At 38.4% G+C, this 18,739-nt stretch overlaps 5 protein-coding genes and 1 long non-coding RNA gene across 7 annotated transcripts; 4 read left to right on the top strand and 2 right to left on the bottom strand.

Moving 5' to 3' along the window:
- Positions 1-1,316: 1,316 nt before the first annotated feature.
- LOC106368740 (protein TIC 22, chloroplastic-like) lies at positions 1,317-3,861 on the bottom strand. The gene is made up of 8 exons (XM_013808764.3): positions 3,454-3,861; positions 3,290-3,352; positions 2,625-2,699; positions 2,486-2,539; positions 2,098-2,157; positions 1,920-1,982; positions 1,596-1,631; positions 1,317-1,498 (listed from the first exon to the last, which is right to left on the bottom strand). Exons 1-8 carry the CDS (start codon positions 3,808-3,810, stop codon positions 1,400-1,402), a joined length of 807 nt encoding a protein of 268 aa, XP_013664218.2. The 5' UTR covers positions 3,811-3,861; the 3' UTR covers positions 1,317-1,399.
- On the top strand, positions 1,399-2,389 carry LOC111202048. Its single transcript, XR_002654984.2, has 3 exons — positions 1,399-1,541; positions 1,611-1,731; positions 2,115-2,389. It is a non-coding gene; the product is annotated as an uncharacterized LOC111202048 (long non-coding RNA).
- A 261-nt stretch (positions 3,862-4,122) lies between the features above and the next one.
- BNAC01G04830D lies at positions 4,123-6,456 on the top strand. Its single transcript, XM_013808763.3, has 7 exons — positions 4,123-4,519; positions 4,601-4,689; positions 4,758-4,896; positions 5,232-5,330; positions 5,438-5,560; positions 5,633-5,892; positions 5,982-6,456. The coding sequence occupies exons 1-7, from the start codon at positions 4,360-4,362 to the stop codon at positions 6,090-6,092; spliced, it is 981 nt and encodes a 326-aa protein (XP_013664217.1). The 5' UTR covers positions 4,123-4,359; the 3' UTR covers positions 6,093-6,456.
- Positions 6,457-7,006: 550 nt separating this feature from the next.
- LOC106365202 (protein WEAK CHLOROPLAST MOVEMENT UNDER BLUE LIGHT-like 1) lies at positions 7,007-9,725 on the top strand. Its single transcript, XM_013804652.3, has 2 exons — positions 7,007-7,849; positions 7,919-9,725. The coding sequence occupies exons 1-2, from the start codon at positions 7,343-7,345 to the stop codon at positions 9,647-9,649; spliced, it is 2,238 nt and encodes a 745-aa protein (XP_013660106.2). The 5' UTR covers positions 7,007-7,342; the 3' UTR covers positions 9,650-9,725.
- A 41-nt stretch (positions 9,726-9,766) lies between these two features.
- LOC106368735 (protein CYPRO4) lies at positions 9,767-12,483 on the bottom strand. The gene is made up of 2 exons (XM_013808758.3): positions 10,697-12,483; positions 9,767-10,263 (listed from the first exon to the last, which is right to left on the bottom strand). Exons 1-2 carry the CDS (start codon positions 12,326-12,328, stop codon positions 9,982-9,984), a joined length of 1,914 nt encoding a protein of 637 aa, XP_013664212.2. The 5' UTR covers positions 12,329-12,483; the 3' UTR covers positions 9,767-9,981.
- Positions 12,484-14,863: 2,380 nt separating this feature from the next.
- Positions 14,864-17,496, top strand: LOC106368737 (signal peptide peptidase-like 1). Of its 2 annotated transcripts, none has more exons than XM_013808759.3 (4): positions 14,864-15,020; positions 16,093-16,899; positions 16,989-17,189; positions 17,277-17,496. In XM_013808759.3, the coding sequence occupies exons 2-4, from the start codon at positions 16,102-16,104 to the stop codon at positions 17,394-17,396; spliced, it is 1,119 nt and encodes a 372-aa protein (XP_013664213.2). In that variant the 5' UTR covers positions 14,864-15,020; positions 16,093-16,101; the 3' UTR covers positions 17,397-17,496. The 2 variants fall into 2 exon arrangements, with proteins under 2 accessions (XP_013664213.2, XP_013664214.2); XM_013808760.3 differs by having other exon boundaries at positions 14,867-15,020; positions 16,096-16,899.
- Positions 17,497-18,739: the final 1,243 nt, after the last annotated feature.

Genomic DNA, 18,739 nt, shown 5'->3' with positions numbered 1-18,739 from the left:
GTCCAAATGATCAGTTTGTCTATCAATTCATAAATTCTTGTAATTACTGACGAAATTGTTGAATAAGTTTTGTTACAATACTAAGTTTGGACTACGAGTGATGTATCTGATAGAGACAATCCAACCATCTATTTTTTTCCTTATAAAATGTTTCCACAACTTGATGATCTTAAAAAAGATGAAATATATATGTGTACAAAAAAGGTTACAATGGTTTGTATTCACTAAACTACACCAACTACAGCTTCTGAAAAATAAAAAAGAATCATAATAATTCAATGAGATGGAATATGCTTAATGTGAAAAATACACCAAACAAACGTAAGCATTATTCTACTTTTGTTGTTTTTGTTCTTTTCCCACACACATTGGTAGGCCTACCTTACTCTTTTCTTGTGTATTATTTTCAATTTAGTTAAGATATACTATGAGTATATCAAATAATTTTAGTATTCCACCAGAACCATGGGAACAACAGAAATTTAATATTATTTATACAACTTTATTACTTGAAATCTAAAATGTACGACGTGATCAACCAGAATCGTTATGGTAAAGTCCTACAAGGCTAAAAGCGTAGAATTAAATAATATTTGAATTAAAAAAGTGGGCATAGATTATATTAAGTGTGTGATTTGCCTGTGTAAGAAAGAGGCAAAATCAATGCGAGAGGGAGCAAATAGAGCAACATTTTTAAGTTCCCCTGTCCACGTTGGTTACAGGAGTGACGAATGCTTCTCATCTCATCTCATCCCTTCTCTCCTTTTCTTGTATTTAGTTTCATTTAAAGTAATACTCCCTATGTTTTATAAGAATTATTTTGTTTTAATTTACATGAAGTTTTGAGATTTTAAGGTTAACTTTAACTTTATTAGAAACTATTCAACGATTAGATTTTACCGTCATTTTTATAATTGATTAACTGATTTTAAAATTATATCTTTAAAATGTTTTTTTTAAAAAAATATAATTTTCTTAATCTTTGTGCACTCAGGCAAAACATTAAGTATTATGAAACTGAGGAAATAATTAGTTTGTCTCAATCAAGGATTATCATCACTAATCAAATATTATCATCATTTTAAAACTGAGATGTCTTTTTTGTAACAAAAGCTGAGATGTCAAAGTGATTTTACGATGAAAAAATGGAGAAAACGAGGATGGTAAGACATTGTAGTTTTTAGGTGACCACAAAATCTCTTCGGATAAATTTTTGCCGGTTTAAGCTAAAGAAAGTTGGAGAACATCTTGAACCACCATACCCGTAAATGGTATGAAGAACCAAGAGAGTGAATGGTTGTTTTAAGTGGTAAGAGAGTTCTATAATCAAATTATTTTATTGCAAAACCGCCAGAGGAACTGTTTTGTCAAATGAAAAATACACATACTCTGTTTCTCATCATTTTATATCTTTGATCACCTCTTGCATGTGTTGTGCATAGCTTCTTCCTGGTGGAATGAATATCACATCTTCCCAGCCTGAATTCTTCTCGCTCCTCTACATTAATCATTCAATTCATATTTCATCAGATTATCACTGGGTTTGTTGCATTAATATTTTACGATCTCTTTAAACAAAGAATAATAATAGTTACCTCCATTTTCCTCAGAACATCTTCCAAGCTCCCAACCTGTGAAAGGGCAAGGTTGATTAGTTTCATGGTGAAGATAAGAAGACTCTCAACATACCAATGCTGTGGAACTTCTTTATAGTATTGATCTATATATAAGGTATGATATCTATAGTTTCCCCTTTCTCTCGCTGTACTTGCTCTGAAAAACTTGGTATTATAAACAGAAAGCATATGAACACAGACCATGTAAAGCCCAATGAATGCTAGAAATCACGTGTTTTCTTAAATCAAGGTGTCGAATGTAATTACTGGCCCTTCAAATACAAGACGAATAGGAATCATTACCATAATTTGTTGTTCTCCTCTCGATGCTCTTGTATACTTTGAAAGTTCCCTCTCTAAATCTTCCTGAAAGAGGTCGCAGCAGTTATAGTTTGTCAATAACAATAAAGTAAAGGTTATCTGGATCGCCCTTTTGGCTTTTAAGTAATTTTATTAGACGTGGGAGAAGAACTTGACTAACCTTACTGAAATATACAGGGCAGTAACGTTTATTTTTCTTCCTCACTACAAGAAGCTCAGACTGCAGATGGCAACAACATATATGAAAAACAGGCAAAGACATAGCAAAAACACCAAAACATAAGGGAGCTTCATCGGTGTAGATAAGCGCAGAGAACATGTAACCAATTAAGATAGTAGTATTACTAATTAAGTGAAGGATCCATGAATACAAAAGCAGGCATTACAGTGCATCTCTTCAATTGTTTTAAATTTTTTTTTAATACCAGACTAATAATTGCAGCAGTATACAAACTTTAGCTTCAGAGCAGTAAGCAAAACAAGAAAAAAAGACGGGCAAAACAAATGATTGATGTCTAAGAGCAAGAGAATTTGTAAGAAAAAAATACCTGGAATACCGGAACTCCATCAAACCCATTCTTACTAGCTGAGGAGGACTTGAGCTGGAACACAAGCATTTCTAGCACTTTAGGATAAGATTCAAAATAACTAAATAACTAGTAAACAATAAGTGTACGATGAAGCAACCTCCAATGCATTCTTTATTTGGATAGGATCTGGCAAGAAGCGAAAAGAAATCCCCTCAACTTTTAACAAGTACACCTGTCAACAACAACATCCTCTTCAAACCTCAGGGCAATGAATTCGACATCAGACAAATAAAATTGCAGCCACCAGGACCCACGCAAATACATATGTATCTGTCAGTTCCAAGCCTAGACTCTCTAGAGCAATGCTAATCATGCAAGTAACCAAGCAAATGAACACGAGACATGAACAAGTTAGCAGAGATTAAACTCCCTATCACATAAACTAGTAAGAAACAGAGAAACAGTCTCATGAAATTTGAATGTTTTCATGTGTTCCAACAATGACTTATACATTGATATGGTGAAATGATCAAAGGGAATGGGAGCTACCTGGTCAAGATTAATGCAGCCACCAGGACCCACGCAAATACAAATGTATCTGTCAGTTCCAAGCCTAGACTCTAGACTCTAGAGCAATGCTAACCAAGTAAATGAACAGGAGACATGAACAAGTCAACTGAGATTGAACCCCGCCGATCACATAAACTAGTAATAGACAGAGATACAGTATTACAGGAAGTTTTGTTTCTTTCCATATGTTCCAACGTCAGCTTAAGTGAGTCAACAATGGCTTCTACAGTGATAAAAGAGATTGGGAGCTACCTGGTCAAGATTAATGGGAACGACCTTAGCATTGGTTTTCAATTCTCTTCTCCGCAGACGCGCCTGCAAGGGATGATAATTGAGAGTCAAGAGCTCATAAAGTCAGAAACTTTCAATCTCTGGTGGATAGTAAAAAGGAAGATAAAGAGGAAAAAAAGCAAAACCTGAGCAAGAAAAGCTTCAGCATCCTCTTGACGGAAACAGAGCAAACCGATAGACTTGTCTCCGGTAGGATCCGAGATGAGAACGAACTCGTTATTGGTATTGCTAACCGTAAACACCGAGGTCCCAGCTAGAGCTTTAGCGACGTGAGATGGATTCAAAGTAGTCGTGGAAGAAGGCTTGGAGGATTGCGAGACTGAGGCGAAGGGTGGAGAAAGAGGAGAGAAACGTCGGTTGGTTAAGGCTTCGGCGAGACGTTTGGTGTCTTCGAAACGGGAGGAGAGGTCGGAGGCGAAGCGGTTACAGTGGTGGTGAAGGAAGGAGAGGAAAGGATTGGGTTTTACTGATGATGACTCCATTTTTTTTTGGATTTGCAGAAGAACGAAAGAAAGAAGAGGAAGCTGTAGTAGTGAAGGAGAAAGAAAGAGTTAAAAAGGCTCAGAGTTTCGGCCCATCTCTCATCTTCTGGGCTTTCTTTATTCGGCCTTTCGTCGGAGAAAGTAAGAGTTAAAAAGGCTCAAAGTTTCGGCCCATGTATCATATTGGGCTTTATTTATTCGGCCTTTCGTCGTCAATAACAGTTAATGAAAGAAAAAAGATTAGGGGTAAAAGTGTCTTTTGCGTAAAATCTCGGTTAATTAGCGAACCAGCGATGTGTCTTTAATTAATTAAACACGTTCGTACTATTAATTACACAACTAACATTAACACTGTGTGTTCGGTAATAATTCGAAGCTGCTCCTCTCGTTGCGATTTCCTTTTTCTCGAGAAATCGAATCATCTTCTACTTTCCTCAGATTAAAGCATAAAGAAAGTGTTAATCGAAGCGAGTTTTCCACTTTCTAGAGATCGATCTTCAACACAGAGTGATAAAGAGAGGAATATGGAGGGATGAAGGCGGAGGAGAGATGGCGAGGGGAGGAGGAGAGTGGACAGTCACCGGAGGCGGAGTTGTCTCCTACAAAAGAATAACACTACTCGTTTGCTCTTTCAACATTCTCATTGCCCTCTTTGTTCTCCGCTTTCTCTATGCTTCTTCTCTCCACTTCTATCCCAATAACCGCAATGGTTCGCCCTCTTTTTTGATTTTGCTTCATATTGATTGTTTGTATCTAAAGCTTCTGCCTTTTTCATTTTTTTCTTATCCAGCCGTTAGGTACACGTCAGATGAGATTAGGAAAATGGAGGAATCTACTCGGATTCGAAGATCCAAACATCCTTCTGAGCTTGTTAGATTGGTTAGTTGATTATTTTTTTTTTAGATTGATGCGTTGGGTCTCATCAGATGTTTTTGTCATCATAATAGGTGAAGAAGCTGAGACATGATGTCGCCACATCAGAATCAAGTGTTGAGCTCTCTCCTAGTGTAAAAGGCAAACTAGTTGATGAGATCTTGGAGCGTTTGAAAAGATTAGAGGAGAAGTCTAATGTTACACTTGTGAGAGGTTTGTGCTGTTTTCAAATCCTACATAATTAAAAAAAAAAAATTGGATCTTTGTTTCGCTTACTAAGCTATAATCCTTTTAAAGTTACTGACATTTATTTTTAAAACAAATCAGTTACCTGCTAGGGGTTTGTCTTCTTGCTCGTTGAAATGTGATTGATGGTGTCTTTTTTTTTGACCTGATTTGTTTTATTTACTTAAACTGTGCAAGATGTGTTAGATGTCAAGGACTCAATTTAGTAATTAGAAGTGGAATATAGCTCATGTAACTAATAATGTTGCCGTCCATTCAATGTATGATCTGTAATACCTTGTTATGTTCATTTGGCGAAACAGAAGCTGTAGAAACGTGGCGCAGTGAGAAGCTGAAGGAAGCTAAAGAGCTGATTCAGGAACAAAATGGTGTTAATTCCACAGTGATAGTGGAGGAAGCAGGTATATTTACTCATTTAAGAGCGATTACTAAGTTAATGGATCATTGTTTAATATAAGTAGAGTTGAACTCTCTCTCTTACTAAGTTAGTACTGTAACTGTAATATAGGGATGCTTGTAAGAGCGTTGGAGCTGGAGTGGGATGCGTTGTCTGAAGAGATTGGGTTTTGGTTACCTGCTGAGGTTCACAATGAAGAGCACGATGATAAACCTGAAGGAGAGGAAGAGCCTGGTACTATTACTCATTCTCTGATTTTGCATAAATGTAATTTGTTTATAACTCATGAATTTTTGGAATTTACAGAGGAAATATTAGCAGGGAGACCAGTGCCAGGTGTATGTAATGTAGAGCTTCACACAGATTACGGTGGTGCTGCGGTGAGATGGGGACTTACACATCACAAAGAGAGTGCAGCTGATTGTTGCCAAGCTTGCTTAGACCAGGCAAAGCGCGCTAAACCCGGAGAGATGAGATGCAACATATGGGTTTATTGCCCATCTGAGTTTGGTTGCTTTTCTCCTGATATTTATGAGCATAAACATCAGGAATGTTGGCTTAAATACGTAAGAAAAGTTACCTCGTTCACTATAGTTTCCTTGAGATTATTACTTAGTCTAAGTCGGATTATTAAGCTTGGCTCATTAAATTGCAGGCAGAGAAGCCAAAACGGAGCTTTAAAGACAGATACTCAGAGGCTTACAGAAATAACCACCCAAAAGCGCCTACTATCGTTCCTTGGGTTTCAGGTGTTGTAACGGCTTGAGCAAAAAAAACATGTCCATTGGACAGGACTGTTTGATGAGACAGTAGGAGAGAGATAGTGTTTGGTTATCTCATGTTGTGTTGCCATCCTTCAGAGTCTTGATAAGTTGAAGTACCGGACCAAGATGCTAACATCTTTGGCCAAGTTGTATACGAGAATAGAATGTTTTTTTGTTTCTTGTTTTTGTTTGTTTGTCTTTGAAACACATACCATAACACATGGTCGAAGGTCGGAATATGGTATCACGAATCATGTTTTTTTTTTTGTCATGTTCAACTCTCTTAGTGGCCACCTCATAGTGATGTAAACTGTACTGTACTGGTTTTGTTTATTTTTCAGTTTTCTAAAGATTCTAGAGTGTTCACCAAAATCCTTTTTTCTAGTCTAACTAAATAAATAGTTGCTATATCCTTGCTTTTGCTTACATTTATATATATTTGAACTCATGTTCTCGTACCATTTTTGTAAATGTTTGTCTGGTACCGTTGTTGTAATATATCCCCTGTATGGTGATGTGAATGTGCAGGAGAAATAGTGGATATAGATTTGATATAAAGCAGGTATCAGAAGAGAAAGAGTTGATGGGAGAGAGAGAGAGTTGAGAAACTAAAAGAGGAGTGGGACTCGCAAAGACTTGAATTCTACGAACAAACCAGGCTCACTGCCTCACAAGGAAAGAGAAACTGGTGGAAAGTGGGAAAGATGAAGAACAAGATGATGATGGGTTTAGTGAGCTTGAACCCATTGCCACCACCGGTAAAAAGTTTATGAATGAAAAGCTATCTATGGACATGACATCATCTTTTTTTGTTGTGTCGACCAAATTTTTGTCTCCTGGTTCTAACAGTGAGTTGTGACCACAGGTCAGGTTGTATGCGACAGAGAGATACAACAGAGCTATATGGTTAAGGTTAGTTAGGGACAAATGTCTATATCCGGTAAGTATGTTATTAAAACATCACATTACAATTCTGAAATGAATACATAATGAAAAATAGGAATCAGAAGAAAGCGAAAATTATTGAGGGAAAGAGAGGTTCATCAACCATTTGTTTCCAGGATTATCTCTTTTCTAATTATAGACTTTTGAATTGTCTACCTCTTGTTACTTGTCTAATAAAAAAAAACTTATTAACCGGAAACATCATTGATTTCATTTCTCTCCTCTACTTTCTTCATTCTTTTTTCTCTTGCAAGTTTCTTTTTGTTGATTTCTTTCTTTTAACGTTTGCCTTTGTAAGCTTCCTCCAATGGAAGATTTGAAATTACCAGAAGCAGTATCTCCTCCTCCTCCAGAAGAAACATCAAATGATAGCGGCGACGTTGGAATCACAGAGCCTGAGTTGCAGCAGCCTCACGCAAATGAACAACAATCTGAATCAAATGAAGATTCAACTGAAAATGAGAAAATTTATATGGATGACACTTTTTTGCCCTCCGGTTTATCAAGCAGTCAAGCAGAAGAAGCACAAGATTTTGTTTCTGAGATTGTTCTGCCTAGAGTGAAGATTAAGAATGGAGCAGTGGGTGCACCAAGAGTGCCTTCAAGATCTCTTTCTTCCCTAAGAAGCCTTGGATCTCCAAGAGCACTCTTGTCTCCAAGATTTGGAGTATCATCATCACCTTTGAGCAATGGAACACCCAATTCTTACAGACACTCCATTGACACAGCATCTCCTTTTGAATCTGTTAAAGAAGCTGTCTCAAAATTTGGAGGAATCACAGATTGGAAAGCACATAGAATGGAAGTACTAGAGGTAATGCTCCTTGTGTGTATCTTTGCATTTTTATTTAACCAAGACTTGTGCTCACTATCTTTTATGCAGAGACGCAAGTTTGTGGAACAAGAACTTGAAAAGCTGGAAGAGCAGATCCCTGAGTACAAGAAAAAATCAGAAACCGTTGAGATGTCAAAGTTTCTAGCCGTTGAGGAGTTAGAGAACACAAAGAGACTCATTGAAGAGTTGAAGCTTAATCTCGACAAGGCGGAGACAGAAGAGAAACAAGCAAAGCAAGACTCAGACCTTGCAAAGATGAGAGTTGAGGAGATGGAACAAGGAATAGCTGGCGAAGCCAGCGTTGCAACCAAAGCACAGCTCGAAGTGGCTCAAGCCAGACACACATCTGCAATCTCGGAACTAGAATCCGTCAAGGAAGAGTTGCAAGCTCTGGAAAGTGAGTATGATGCTTTGGTAGAAGAGAAAGAGGTGGCTGTGAAGGAAGCAGAAGAAGCAGTTAAGGCTTCTAAAGAAGTTGAGAGGAAAGTTGAAGAGCTCACTATAGAGCTGATAGCTTCAAAGGAGTCTTTGGAGTGTGCGCACTCTTCTCATTTGGAAGCTGAAGAGCATAAGATTGGAGCGGTCGTGTCGCGTGATCAGGAGACTCACAAGTGGGAGAAGGAGCTAAAGCAAGCGGAGGAAGAGCTTCAGAAACTCAAGCACCATATAGTTTCAACGAAAGAGCTGAAAGCGAAGCTCGACTTTGCTTCAGCGCTGCTTCTTGATTTGAAGAAAGAGCTTGAAGATTATAACGAATCATCCAAGGAGAAATCTCACGCAGATGTGCAAACAGCTGTTGCTTCTGCAAAGAAGGAGTTAGAAGAAGTCAATGTGAACATCGAGAAAGCGAGTTCCGAAGTGAAATGTTTGAAGGTTGCATCATCTTCCTTGAGAATGGAGCTTGAGAAAGAGAGATCAGCGCTTGACTCGATTAAGAAAAGAGAAGGGATGGCGTCGATAGCGGTAGAGTCTCTAGATGCTGAGATAGACATAACCAGGGTCGAGATAGCTCTCGTTGCGTCCAAGGCAAAAGAAGCTAGAGAGGAGACGGTGGAGCTGCCAAAGCAGCTCCACCAAGCAGCTCAAGAGGCTGATGAAGCGAAGTCATTAGCTGAACTCGCTCGCGAGGAGCTGAGAAAGTCTCGAGAAGAAGCAGAGAAGGCAAAGGCTGGAGCAAGGACAGTGGAGAGCAGACTAGTCGCAGCTCAGAAAGAAATCGAAGCTTCTAAAGCTTCAGAGAGATTGGCTTTAGCCACCATCAAGGCCTTGCAAGAGAGCGAGTCTGCTTTGAAGGAAAACAGTGCTGATTCTCCGAGGAGTGTGACGCTGACGCTAGATGAGTACTATGAGCTTAGCAAGCGTGCTCACGAGGCTGAAGAGGCAGCCAACGCGAAGGTTGCAGCGGCGGTTTTGGAGATTGAGGAAGCTAAAGAAACAGAGAAGACGAACTTGGAGAGGCTGGAGGAAGTGAACAAAGAGATGGATTCGAGAAAGAAAGCATTAGCAGAAGCGATAGAGAAGGCTGAGAAGGCTAAAGAAGGGAAGATGGGTGTGGAACAAGAGCTGAGAAAATGGAGGGAAGAACATGATGTAATGAGAAAGAATGATGACGATGAAGTGAACACAGAGAAAAGTCATGAAGAAGAGTCTAAGGAGAAAGAAACTGAGTCTAATGGTACTGAAACGAATCCAACCCCACAAGCAGTTCCTGGAAAGAAAAAGAAGAAACTCTTCCCAAGATTTTTAATGTTCATGATGAAGAAGAAGTCAAATAAGTGAGTTTGATATGAACAAGTTGATTATGTAAATTTTTATTTAAATGTAAAAGTCCATACTATAAAAGATGAGTTAAGCACTAATTACCAGATTTGTTTCCGCAAGAACATAGTCATGTTATGTTGAAACCTTCTAGCTTCTTTCAAATGAAAACAGATAATATAACCAACATAAGAGTCAATGTCACACCAAAGTAGATTAGCAACATCCTTAGATGTTTATTGTGTTTTAATCTAACAGCGTACTAAGAGCGAGAAAACAAGAGTCTCACATGGCTACAAACAATACTAGGTTTCGAATTATATAGACTTAAGGTCCATCACTTGCTTGTTTCATCATCGCTTGCTGGATAAGCTGAAAGAGCTGACTTTCATGGGAGTTGCAATGACCAGAGGCGCTTCAGGTGAACCAGAGATTGCAAAGTTGTCATTCATGAAGCGGCTGTCAACGATGGATTCGTTTCGCAGGACTATCTTGTAGCAGTAGCATTTCTTCAGTCCTTCCTGGTCATGGTAGCATTCGTGAGATCCGTTCTTCACTTGCTGAAAGTTCCATATCACACTGAATTTGCCAACGGTTGCCACCACATGACGCTCTTGTTTCCCATCCTCCGTGACCTGTACATATCCAAATTCACCAACAAAGAAACACTTAAGATTGATTACCAAAAAGTAATAGCAGACAAATAAGGAACTCTATAACCTGTAATTTTAAAAACTGTGAGACAAACTGAACAAGACAATACAGCTTTTATTGCACAGGCAAAGGTTCACGTTATGAGAACTGTACTTCAACTAAGAAATAAACTTCTCCAGTAGTCAATATAAATGGAAACACCTGCATAAAGTCACCAACTCAGCTAGTGGAATGGCATCAAAAGGAAGCAATCCAACAAAAAGAAAAATCAATATGTTTGTCTTCCAGAAAATTCATGGAGTTCAAAGACTATATGCACTCTACTAAGAAAACATGCAAACAATGCTGCAGTTAGTTTAGAGTAAGACCGTCACTTAGGCGCACAATATAAGCAGCAAATAGAGTTTTGCTTACCCATGAGAACTGAGCATTGCGGAACTTGTTGTTAGATCCAGCTAAATGAGCATCAAGAGGTCTTAGCTTCAGCAACCTTGGTGCAGCTATCTTATTGCCCATGCGACCCTCGAAGCCAGTCTTGGTTTTACCAGCCTTGTCAGTGAAAAGGGTACAGATAACAATCAGATACGTATCAGTCGTACCAACAATCCATTTCCCATCGAAAGTAGCATCCACATGAGTCACAGGCGCACCAAGTCCAGGGAAAGCCGTCTTCGCCTGCCTCATAGTATTACTCGAGTAAAGCCTAATCTTCCCATCAAGAGAGCCAACCACAATAGATCCATCACCAGTGGTCGCAAAGCACTGGAAGTTAGTCCCTCTAGAAAACTGATGCCCCTGCGCCCAATTCAAAACCGGGGCACTGGCAGCAGCAAGATCCTGAACCATCCCGTACCTATCACGCATATCCCACCTGCAAAGCCTATTGTTATCCAAACCAAGAAAGGTCGACGCAGACGGGTCCAATTGAGCACCTTTACCATCGTTAGTAATATCACTCATAGAGATATCAACTCCATCTTTCTCAAACTTCCACTCGGATATAACCTTCCCTGTCTCAATATCAAGCTGATGGATCCCTCGGTTCTGACTCATGGGACTCATGAGCAGCATGTTAGTCTCAGCTCTCATTAAAAGAGCCTTCCTGGGCGCAGAGTGAGCTTTACCATAACCAGCCTCGAAGTTAACACAAACACCTTTCCCTTGAATCCCTTGCCTCATGTTCTTGAACACCTGAATACCAGAATCCCCCACGAGGAAGCTATTATCCAACGCACCGAGAGCTAAGCTATGTATCCCTTCGCTCGTAGCTTCCTCAAAGGCTTCAGTCAAATCCTGCGTATCTCTCAACGGAGTCGCGGACTGTGGACTCTTGAGCAAAATATCGTCAGCGTCTTCCCACATTGAATCATCAGCAGCTTCCGGATTCGCCCACCCGATGAAATCTTTCCCGAAGATCTTGGCCTTACTAGCTTCGTTCAACTCGACGCCGTGATTGTTCTCGAACAAGCAGCCGTTGTAGCTGTTTACGTAATCGGCGAAGCCTTCGGCGGTGGCGAATTTCAACGCCCAGACGCCTTTAGCGACGAAATCGACGCGGCGCTGGTCTTTGTACGCTTTCAATTGCATCTCCTCCGATACCTTCTCTCGGATCTTGCTACCTACCTTCAACACCCACCATTCATTCTCCGAATCTTGATTTTTATCATCGTCGTCTTCTTCGTTTACTTGAGAGGTTTTCACGAAGGAGTAAGCGGTGGATTTCTCGGCAGTGATCCATTTCGCTTTGGGAGTGTTGCCGTTGATGTAACGGAAGAGCCGAGCTGAGTTCTGCGTAGACGGAGGAGGTGTGTATTTCAGCTTCAGGGATTTGAGCTTCGCGTCGACGTCGTCTAGTGACGAAGGAGGAGGTTTAGGAAGACGACCACCGGAGGAGGGAGACGGAGCTAACGTATCGTCTCTAGAGTCCTCGAACTTGTCTTCGTCTTCTGATTCTTCTTGGCCGTCTCTTCGTTCTTCGTACTCTTCGTATTCTTCCTCGTCTGATGTACAGATCTCTAGATCTTCCTGACTGTGAGCTGCTCCCATCTCGAAGAAACTCTAAATGAGAGAGAGAGAGAGAGAGAGAGAGAGGTGGAGAGAATCTGGAAATAACGGCAAATGAGATTCAAATTGAAGGTGGGAAACTGTAGTAGTAGAAGAAGGAGGAGGAGGAGACGAGCGTAAATTCGAAATTTGAAAAATTAGGGTTAGACGTTGTGTTCCCCCCCTTTAACCACTTAGATTGGAGATAACCGGCTACAGCCAGTAAACAGACCCGAAATAATAACAAACAAATACCGGGTACAGCCCGTTAATTGGGCTTATTTATTTTATTTTCTAAGAAAAAAAAAAATCAGGAAGTTAACCAGCGAGCAAGATCAGATCTAGGCCTGGGCATCCGGTTCTTCGGTTCGGATTCGGATCGGGTATTATCGGATCCGGGTCCTTCGGGTCCTAACAATTTAGATCCATATAAGTACCTATAACTTTTCGGTTCGGTTCTGGGTCGGGTCTTGTCGGATCCGGGTCGGTTCGGGTCTATAATTTCAATACCCGTAAAATACCCAACATTTTTTGGTATATTTCGGATCCGGGTCGGTTCGGGTATTTATGACCCGAAATAGACCCGAAATACCCGAACTGGACCCGAAAACTTTAAAAATACCCGAAGAACCGCAAAAATACCCAAAAATTTATCTAAAATCAGACCCGAAAACCCAAAACATACTTGAATTTTACCTGAATACCCAAATTATATTTTCTAAAAATCTAAAATTTCACTAAAAACCTACAATTATACCCGAAAATCTAAACCCGAAACTTTAAAAAAAATTTGAAATACCAAAAATATATTCAATCACCCAAATATACCTAGTATATACAATAATTTGCGGGTACTTCGGGTATCCGAACGGTCTCGGGTAGGACCCGGACCCGAACCGAGACCCGCAAGTCCAAAAAAAAGATACAATAGGTACTTAGCATGAATCCGGACCCGGACCCGGACCCGGACCCGAACCTGTATTTTCTGGTCAGTTCCGGTTCGGGTCTTCAGGTCCGGGTAAAATGTCCAGGCCTAATCAGATCGGATCCGGGTCTTTCGAATAAAAGAATTCTATACCCAATAGATACACTAGTATTGGAACAAGAATTTGAATGGAATTTAATAATTTTAAGAGTCGAGAGATTCTTAAATCTAAGTAGAGTTAACAAATATCTTCTGAACTTTTAGCAAATGTTTTGTATGTATTTATATTGAATGCAATGGATTTGCATAACATATTTTTTCAAAAAGTTTCTCTTTATAAGGTGATATAAACAAATCTCTCTTTCTAGAAACTTTTCAATTTTAGTAGCTTGATTTTGAATTGCATCACTACCAATTGAAGATTGATTTATGTCTACGGTGTTTCTGGAGAAAGAAATATGTAGTATTACATTAGCTTGTTTTTGATAATAACAGTGAACTCTCTCTTTATATTATATTATAGATATATGATGAAAGTTGAGTGAATAACATCATCGATGAAAGCAAAAACACTTTGAATAGCATCATCACCGCTTTAACATCTTCTTTTACAATTTTGTTCAAAATTTTTATCAGCTTTGCTTTCGTTGTTTTTTTCTCTTGAAGCACCCTTCTAGACTGTGAGTTTTATAACATAGATTTTAAAAAATTTATGGGCGTAGAAAATATTCTCGAAGTTGAGTCTTATGAGTAAAAATAAAAAGAATTTACATCCCAATAACAAAAGATTTTAATAGAATTGTTAAATCCATCATAAGTAAACTTTTCCAATAACAAAAGATTTTGAATGGAATTTAAAAATCTGCATCCCAATAAGAATTGATTTAACTTAGATTTTAAAAATTATTGTTCCAATAACAATGGATTCTCAAAATTTTGTAATTCCTCTAAAATTCTTCTACCAATAACCCCTAGACACTTGGTAGATTTCGGGTCGGATACCACCAGTTTCGGATTATTATGTTAATCATATATATATTTACCAAATAAAATAATTTACATATAAATTGAATTGGTCTAGTGGTTAAATACTCGACCATTAGCGTAGCCAACCCGGTTCAAGTTTCTAAAATATCAAATTTTATAAAAATAAGTAGTATTGAATTGCTATATATATTTACAACATAATAGTATTCGTAAAAGTTAAAGTGGTCTTATGGTAACATAGTTGCTTCTCCATCTCTACGACCCGGGTAGAGGTGGTGATATTTTTTCTAATATTCTGGATTTTATCTAACTATTTTGGTTTAAACAGGTACATGTTCGGATCTCAAATAATAACCGAAACCAAACCGATACCCACGGGTATTAGAAGCAAGAATCCCTCGGGTAATATGGCTATATCCGAAACCAAACCGAACCAATCCATTTCGGGTCGGATCCGGTTCGGATAAACGTTCCAGCCTAAAGTTAACAGGTTAATATAGTGAAATTAAATAATAGTCTGTTGACAAAAAAAATAAAAAAAAATAGTCTAACCTTTGTTTTGGGGACTAATAGTAGCTAATTAAATATAATACGTTTTTTGGACAAAATTAATCATAATACGTTGTGACAGTGTAAATAATACGTTAGCTAATTAGATTATTAATGAATTCCAAATATCTTTTCGCTTCTTCTTCTCCAACGCCTGTGAAACGTAGATGAGATCCCAATTCACTCCATTGAAGCCTTTTTAAGGGATCCAACAACGCGTTTAAGGATTCTCAGGTGAGAACAATCTTCTGCTTTCTCATTCTATTTTGATATTTTCCTCTCGATTTAATTTCTGCAATATGCGTCTCACTCTCTTTTGAACTGAGACATTGCTTTATTACTACAAGGTCTCCAACCTAGTTTTTGTCTCCTTGGTTCGAGAAAACAAACCCCATTATTGAAAAATACGAACTTTATTTCCTTTATGGATTGCTTGGTTTTTACTAAATGTCAAATCTTTTTGTTTATCTGCCTATAAACCAATTCGTGATTTGCTTTGAGTATAGAATCCAAATTGAGCTTGATGTCTGAAAACTACGTGTGGTTTTCCAATTTTCTATGAGGGCCAGGCTTTTGTTTCTTTGTATAATTTTTTTGGTCTTAAACCATTTTTTTGGAAGTTGATTTGATTTTTTACATTAGTTGTATCATATCTTTCTGATGCCTATACTTACTACATTAATCATGCAAATTGTCCATTATAGTATCTAATGCTTGATTTTTGTATCTAATGTAATCTCATTTTTATAACAATATGCTTTTAAGCGCACAATTATCATAAGCAAAAAATCAGATAACTTTGAAATTATTCATTGTTTATAATTAAAGACAGTGATGTATTACATTTTAGTTATAAACAATGCATAGTTTCATTGTCAATTAATTATCTGACTTTATTATGATAACTGTGAGCTTAAAGCATATTAATGTTACATTAGATATTTGATTTTTGAGTCAGGCACTAGATACTAAAATGGATCATTTGCATGATGAATGATGTAACTATACTCTCAGAAAGAAATGATAGACAACTAATGTTCAAAATCAACTTCCAAAAAAACTGTTTAAGACCAAAAAGTTAGACAAAGAAACAAACTCCGCACATCTCTCTTAGAAAACTGGAAAACCACACGTAGTTTACGAAGAAACAAACCCGCGCATCCCTCTTAGAAAATTGGAAAACCAATTTGAATCATATAGAACCCAAATTGAGCTTGATGTCTGAATTTGTGAAAGACATGTTCTGTAAAACTCTTAAAAACTGAAGCTTTCTTTTGTTTGTTTCTTGTGTGATTTGGATCTTTAGCAGGTTCACATGGAGACTCTATGGACTCTTTTGTATCTGCTAGAACCTGCTCCAGCTACGCTCATTCTCACAGCTGTCACCGTCACGTTCGCATCTGCCTTCCGTGCACTTAACTACGCCAAAGAGATGGAGAGAAACCGTGACTTCTCCGTATCATCCATCACCCTAGACACCTCTCAGGCCTTGATGATCCCAGTCATGAGTTCTTGCAGTTTGCTCCTCATGTTCTATCTCTTCTCTTCTGTTTCTCAGCTCCTCACCGCCTTCACAGCCGTCGCCTCGGTCTCATCTCTCTTCTACTGGCTATCACCGTACGCGTTGTACATCAAGTCACAGCTTGGTCTCTCTGACCCCTTTCTCTCACGCTGCTGCTCGAAGTCCTTTACCAGAACGCAAGGACTGCTTCTTGTGGCTTGTGCAGTCACAGTAGTGGCGTGGCTGGTCTCTGGTCATTGGGTGTTGAACAACCTGCTTGGGATCTCTATCTGTATTGCTTTCGTCAGCCATGTTCGTCTTCCTAATATCAAGATATGTGCTATGCTGCTACTGTGTCTGTTTGTGTATGACATCTTCTGGGTGTTCTTCTCTGAGAGATTCTTTGGTGCTAATGTTATGGTGACCGTGGCGACCCAGCAAGCGTCGAACCCGGTTCATACAGTAGCCAACAGTTTGAATCTTCCTGGACTGGAATTGATTACGAAGAAACTGGAACTGCCTGTTAAGATAGTGTTTCCGAGGAACCTATTGGGCGGTGTGGTGTCTGGTGTGAGTGCCTCAGAGTTCATGATGCTTGGTCTTGGTGACATGGTAACAGATCAAAACCCTTGTTGTTATAGTTTAAGATTATTTCTTCCCATGTTTCACTAATTGAATGAAATGTTGTTTTTGTTTTTCAGGCTATTCCTGCCATGCTTTTGGCTTTGATCCTCTGCTTTGACCATAGGAAAAGTAGAGATGTGGTGAATCTTTTTGATCTGAAATCTTCCAAGGGGCACAAGTACATATGGTATGCACTTCCTGGGTACGCCATTGGCTTGGTCTCGGCTCTAGCTGCAGGTGTCTTGACCCACTCACCTCAGCCAGCTCTGTTTTATCTGGTACAATCTTTTTTTTTTTGTATCTTCATGAGCTGGATCAGTGTGAAGTATAATGAGATTATCCGTTGTGGTGTGGATTATATATAGGTACCATCTACGTTAGGACCCGTGATCTTCGTGTCATGGCGGAGAAAGGATCTTGCGGAGCTGTGGGAAGGTTCAGCATTGTCCAATCCCATTGAGAAATCTCATGAAATAGAGATCTGACTTTATTATATCAACCAAAGATAGCTCCGAAACATAAAAACAAAAACACAAAGACGTTAGGAACCATATCAGTCAGATCAGATGTTCTTGTATTCTCTAGACTAGAGTATTATATCTCATTTTATTGCATTTGTATACCTTACATGCAGCAAAAATATTCAAGGAAGTAAAATAAACATTTAAGTTCCAAGTGTACAACATCTTATATCAGTTAAACTACAAATATTAAGAACATCCATCATATGAAAACTAAGCAAAATTTAAAGTGTTTTCCAAATTTTGTATCATCATTAATGTGGTAGTCATCCAACATATTCTAACTAGTTGACAGGACATAATGGCCAAAGTCAGAAAAATAATCAGGAAAATTGTACAAAAATAAGTTCATCTCCAATGTAGACCCACTCTATAGAAGTTTATATTACGTCAAAACAATGTCCAGATTTAACAAAAAAAAAAGATAAAAACATTTCTTGAATCAACTGTTTTCGTCCTAACCGGATAAGGAAGTGGAACAATGTAGCAGTAGCACTAGACAATCCGCGTAGAAAGCACTGAGTTATTAAAAAGTGAAAATTGGCATGCGATTACATTAACAATACCAAACTCTCTTGTCCATTTCTATGGATGTCTCGAGCTAATGGAAGCCAGCTACATCTCTTGTTTGACTTTTGTATCTCTGACTCTCTGAGTTCTCTTCAATCATACATGCATCTATATAACTACTATAGTCACTAATCAACTCACCATTATCTTATTCACCACTGATGGATGATAGTGATCAAATTCTCTACATTTCAAAACGAAATGTAAGTTCTAGATTGGATCCTTCTAGATAGCTATATTTTTTTTTTTATCAAAGATAGCTATATTATATAGACGCAGGCTGGTCCCGGGCCTGAACCCCACCTGGTTAACAAAAAAAAAAAAAAAAAAAAAAAAAGATAACTATATTATATCTTGATCATTTCTACAAGATCAACGTTAAATCTATAGAGAAGTCTACTAATGCTAATTTATATTGTGTTAAACTCCCATAAGATCCTAATTTACCAACGCTGAGTTGACCTAGTGGTAAAGAGGTTGCGGCTGTAATTACCGCCATTTGGGTTCAATTCACGTTGTAACCACCTTTTTTTTAATCAAAAAACTCCCATAAGATTATAAGAATCATATCTTATAGAAACCAATGGAATATAATCTTTATGTGGCTAATTTGGGTCTGAGTTTATCATATCACCATGTTAGCTTTTGCCGTCCGAGGCTTCTCGAATCAGCGTGTTTAAGTTTAGTTCACTTTCCATCAAAAACTCGTTGCTTAAACTTTTTTTATAATTTAGTTA

Source organism: Brassica napus, chromosome C1 (assembly GCF_020379485.1).
Source record: "Brassica napus cultivar Da-Ae chromosome C1, Da-Ae, whole genome shotgun sequence".
Classification (NCBI taxonomy): domain Eukaryota; kingdom Viridiplantae; phylum Streptophyta; class Magnoliopsida; order Brassicales; family Brassicaceae; genus Brassica; species Brassica napus.
Note: the sequence above shows the minus strand (reverse complement) of the source record. Positions and strands in the feature narration are given on the sequence as shown.

Bases quoted from the DNA above. Each gene is read 5' to 3' on its own strand.
- LOC106365202 (XM_013804652.3), top strand. From the start codon at position 7,343: ATGGAAGATTTGAAATTACCAGAAGCAGTATCTCCTCCTCCTCCAGAA. The intron at 7,850-7,918 runs GTAATGCTCCTT...TCTTTTATGCAG, and splicing joins ATAGAATGGAAGTACTAGAG to AGACGCAAGTTTGTGGAACA.
- LOC106368737 (XM_013808759.3), top strand. From the start codon at position 16,102: ATGGAGACTCTATGGACTCTTTTGTATCTGCTAGAACCTGCTCCAGCT. The intron at 16,900-16,988 runs GTAACAGATCAA...TTTGTTTTTCAG, and splicing joins TGCTTGGTCTTGGTGACATG to GCTATTCCTGCCATGCTTTT. The intron at 17,190-17,276 runs GTACAATCTTTT...GATTATATATAG, and splicing joins AGCCAGCTCTGTTTTATCTG to GTACCATCTACGTTAGGACC.
- LOC106368735 (XM_013808758.3), bottom strand. From the start codon at position 12,328: ATGGGAGCAGCTCACAGTCAGGAAGATCTAGAGATCTGTACATCAGAC. The intron at 10,264-10,696 runs GTAAGCAAAACT...GGATATGTACAG, and splicing joins GCAATGCTCAGTTCTCATGG to GTCACGGAGGATGGGAAACA.
- BNAC01G04830D (XM_013808763.3), top strand. From the start codon at position 4,360: ATGGCGAGGGGAGGAGGAGAGTGGACAGTCACCGGAGGCGGAGTTGTC. The intron at 4,897-5,231 runs GTTTGTGCTGTT...TTGGCGAAACAG, and splicing joins TAATGTTACACTTGTGAGAG to AAGCTGTAGAAACGTGGCGC. The intron at 5,331-5,437 runs GTATATTTACTC...ACTGTAATATAG, and splicing joins AGTGATAGTGGAGGAAGCAG to GGATGCTTGTAAGAGCGTTG.
- LOC106368740 (XM_013808764.3), bottom strand. From the start codon at position 3,810: ATGGAGTCATCATCAGTAAAACCCAATCCTTTCCTCTCCTTCCTTCAC. The intron at 2,540-2,624 runs GTTGCTTCATCG...CTTGTGTTCCAG, and splicing joins AAATAAAGAATGCATTGGAG to CTCAAGTCCTCCTCAGCTAG. The intron at 2,158-2,485 runs GTATTTTTTTCT...TGCCATCTGCAG, and splicing joins ATGGAGTTCCGGTATTCCAG to TCTGAGCTTCTTGTAGTGAG.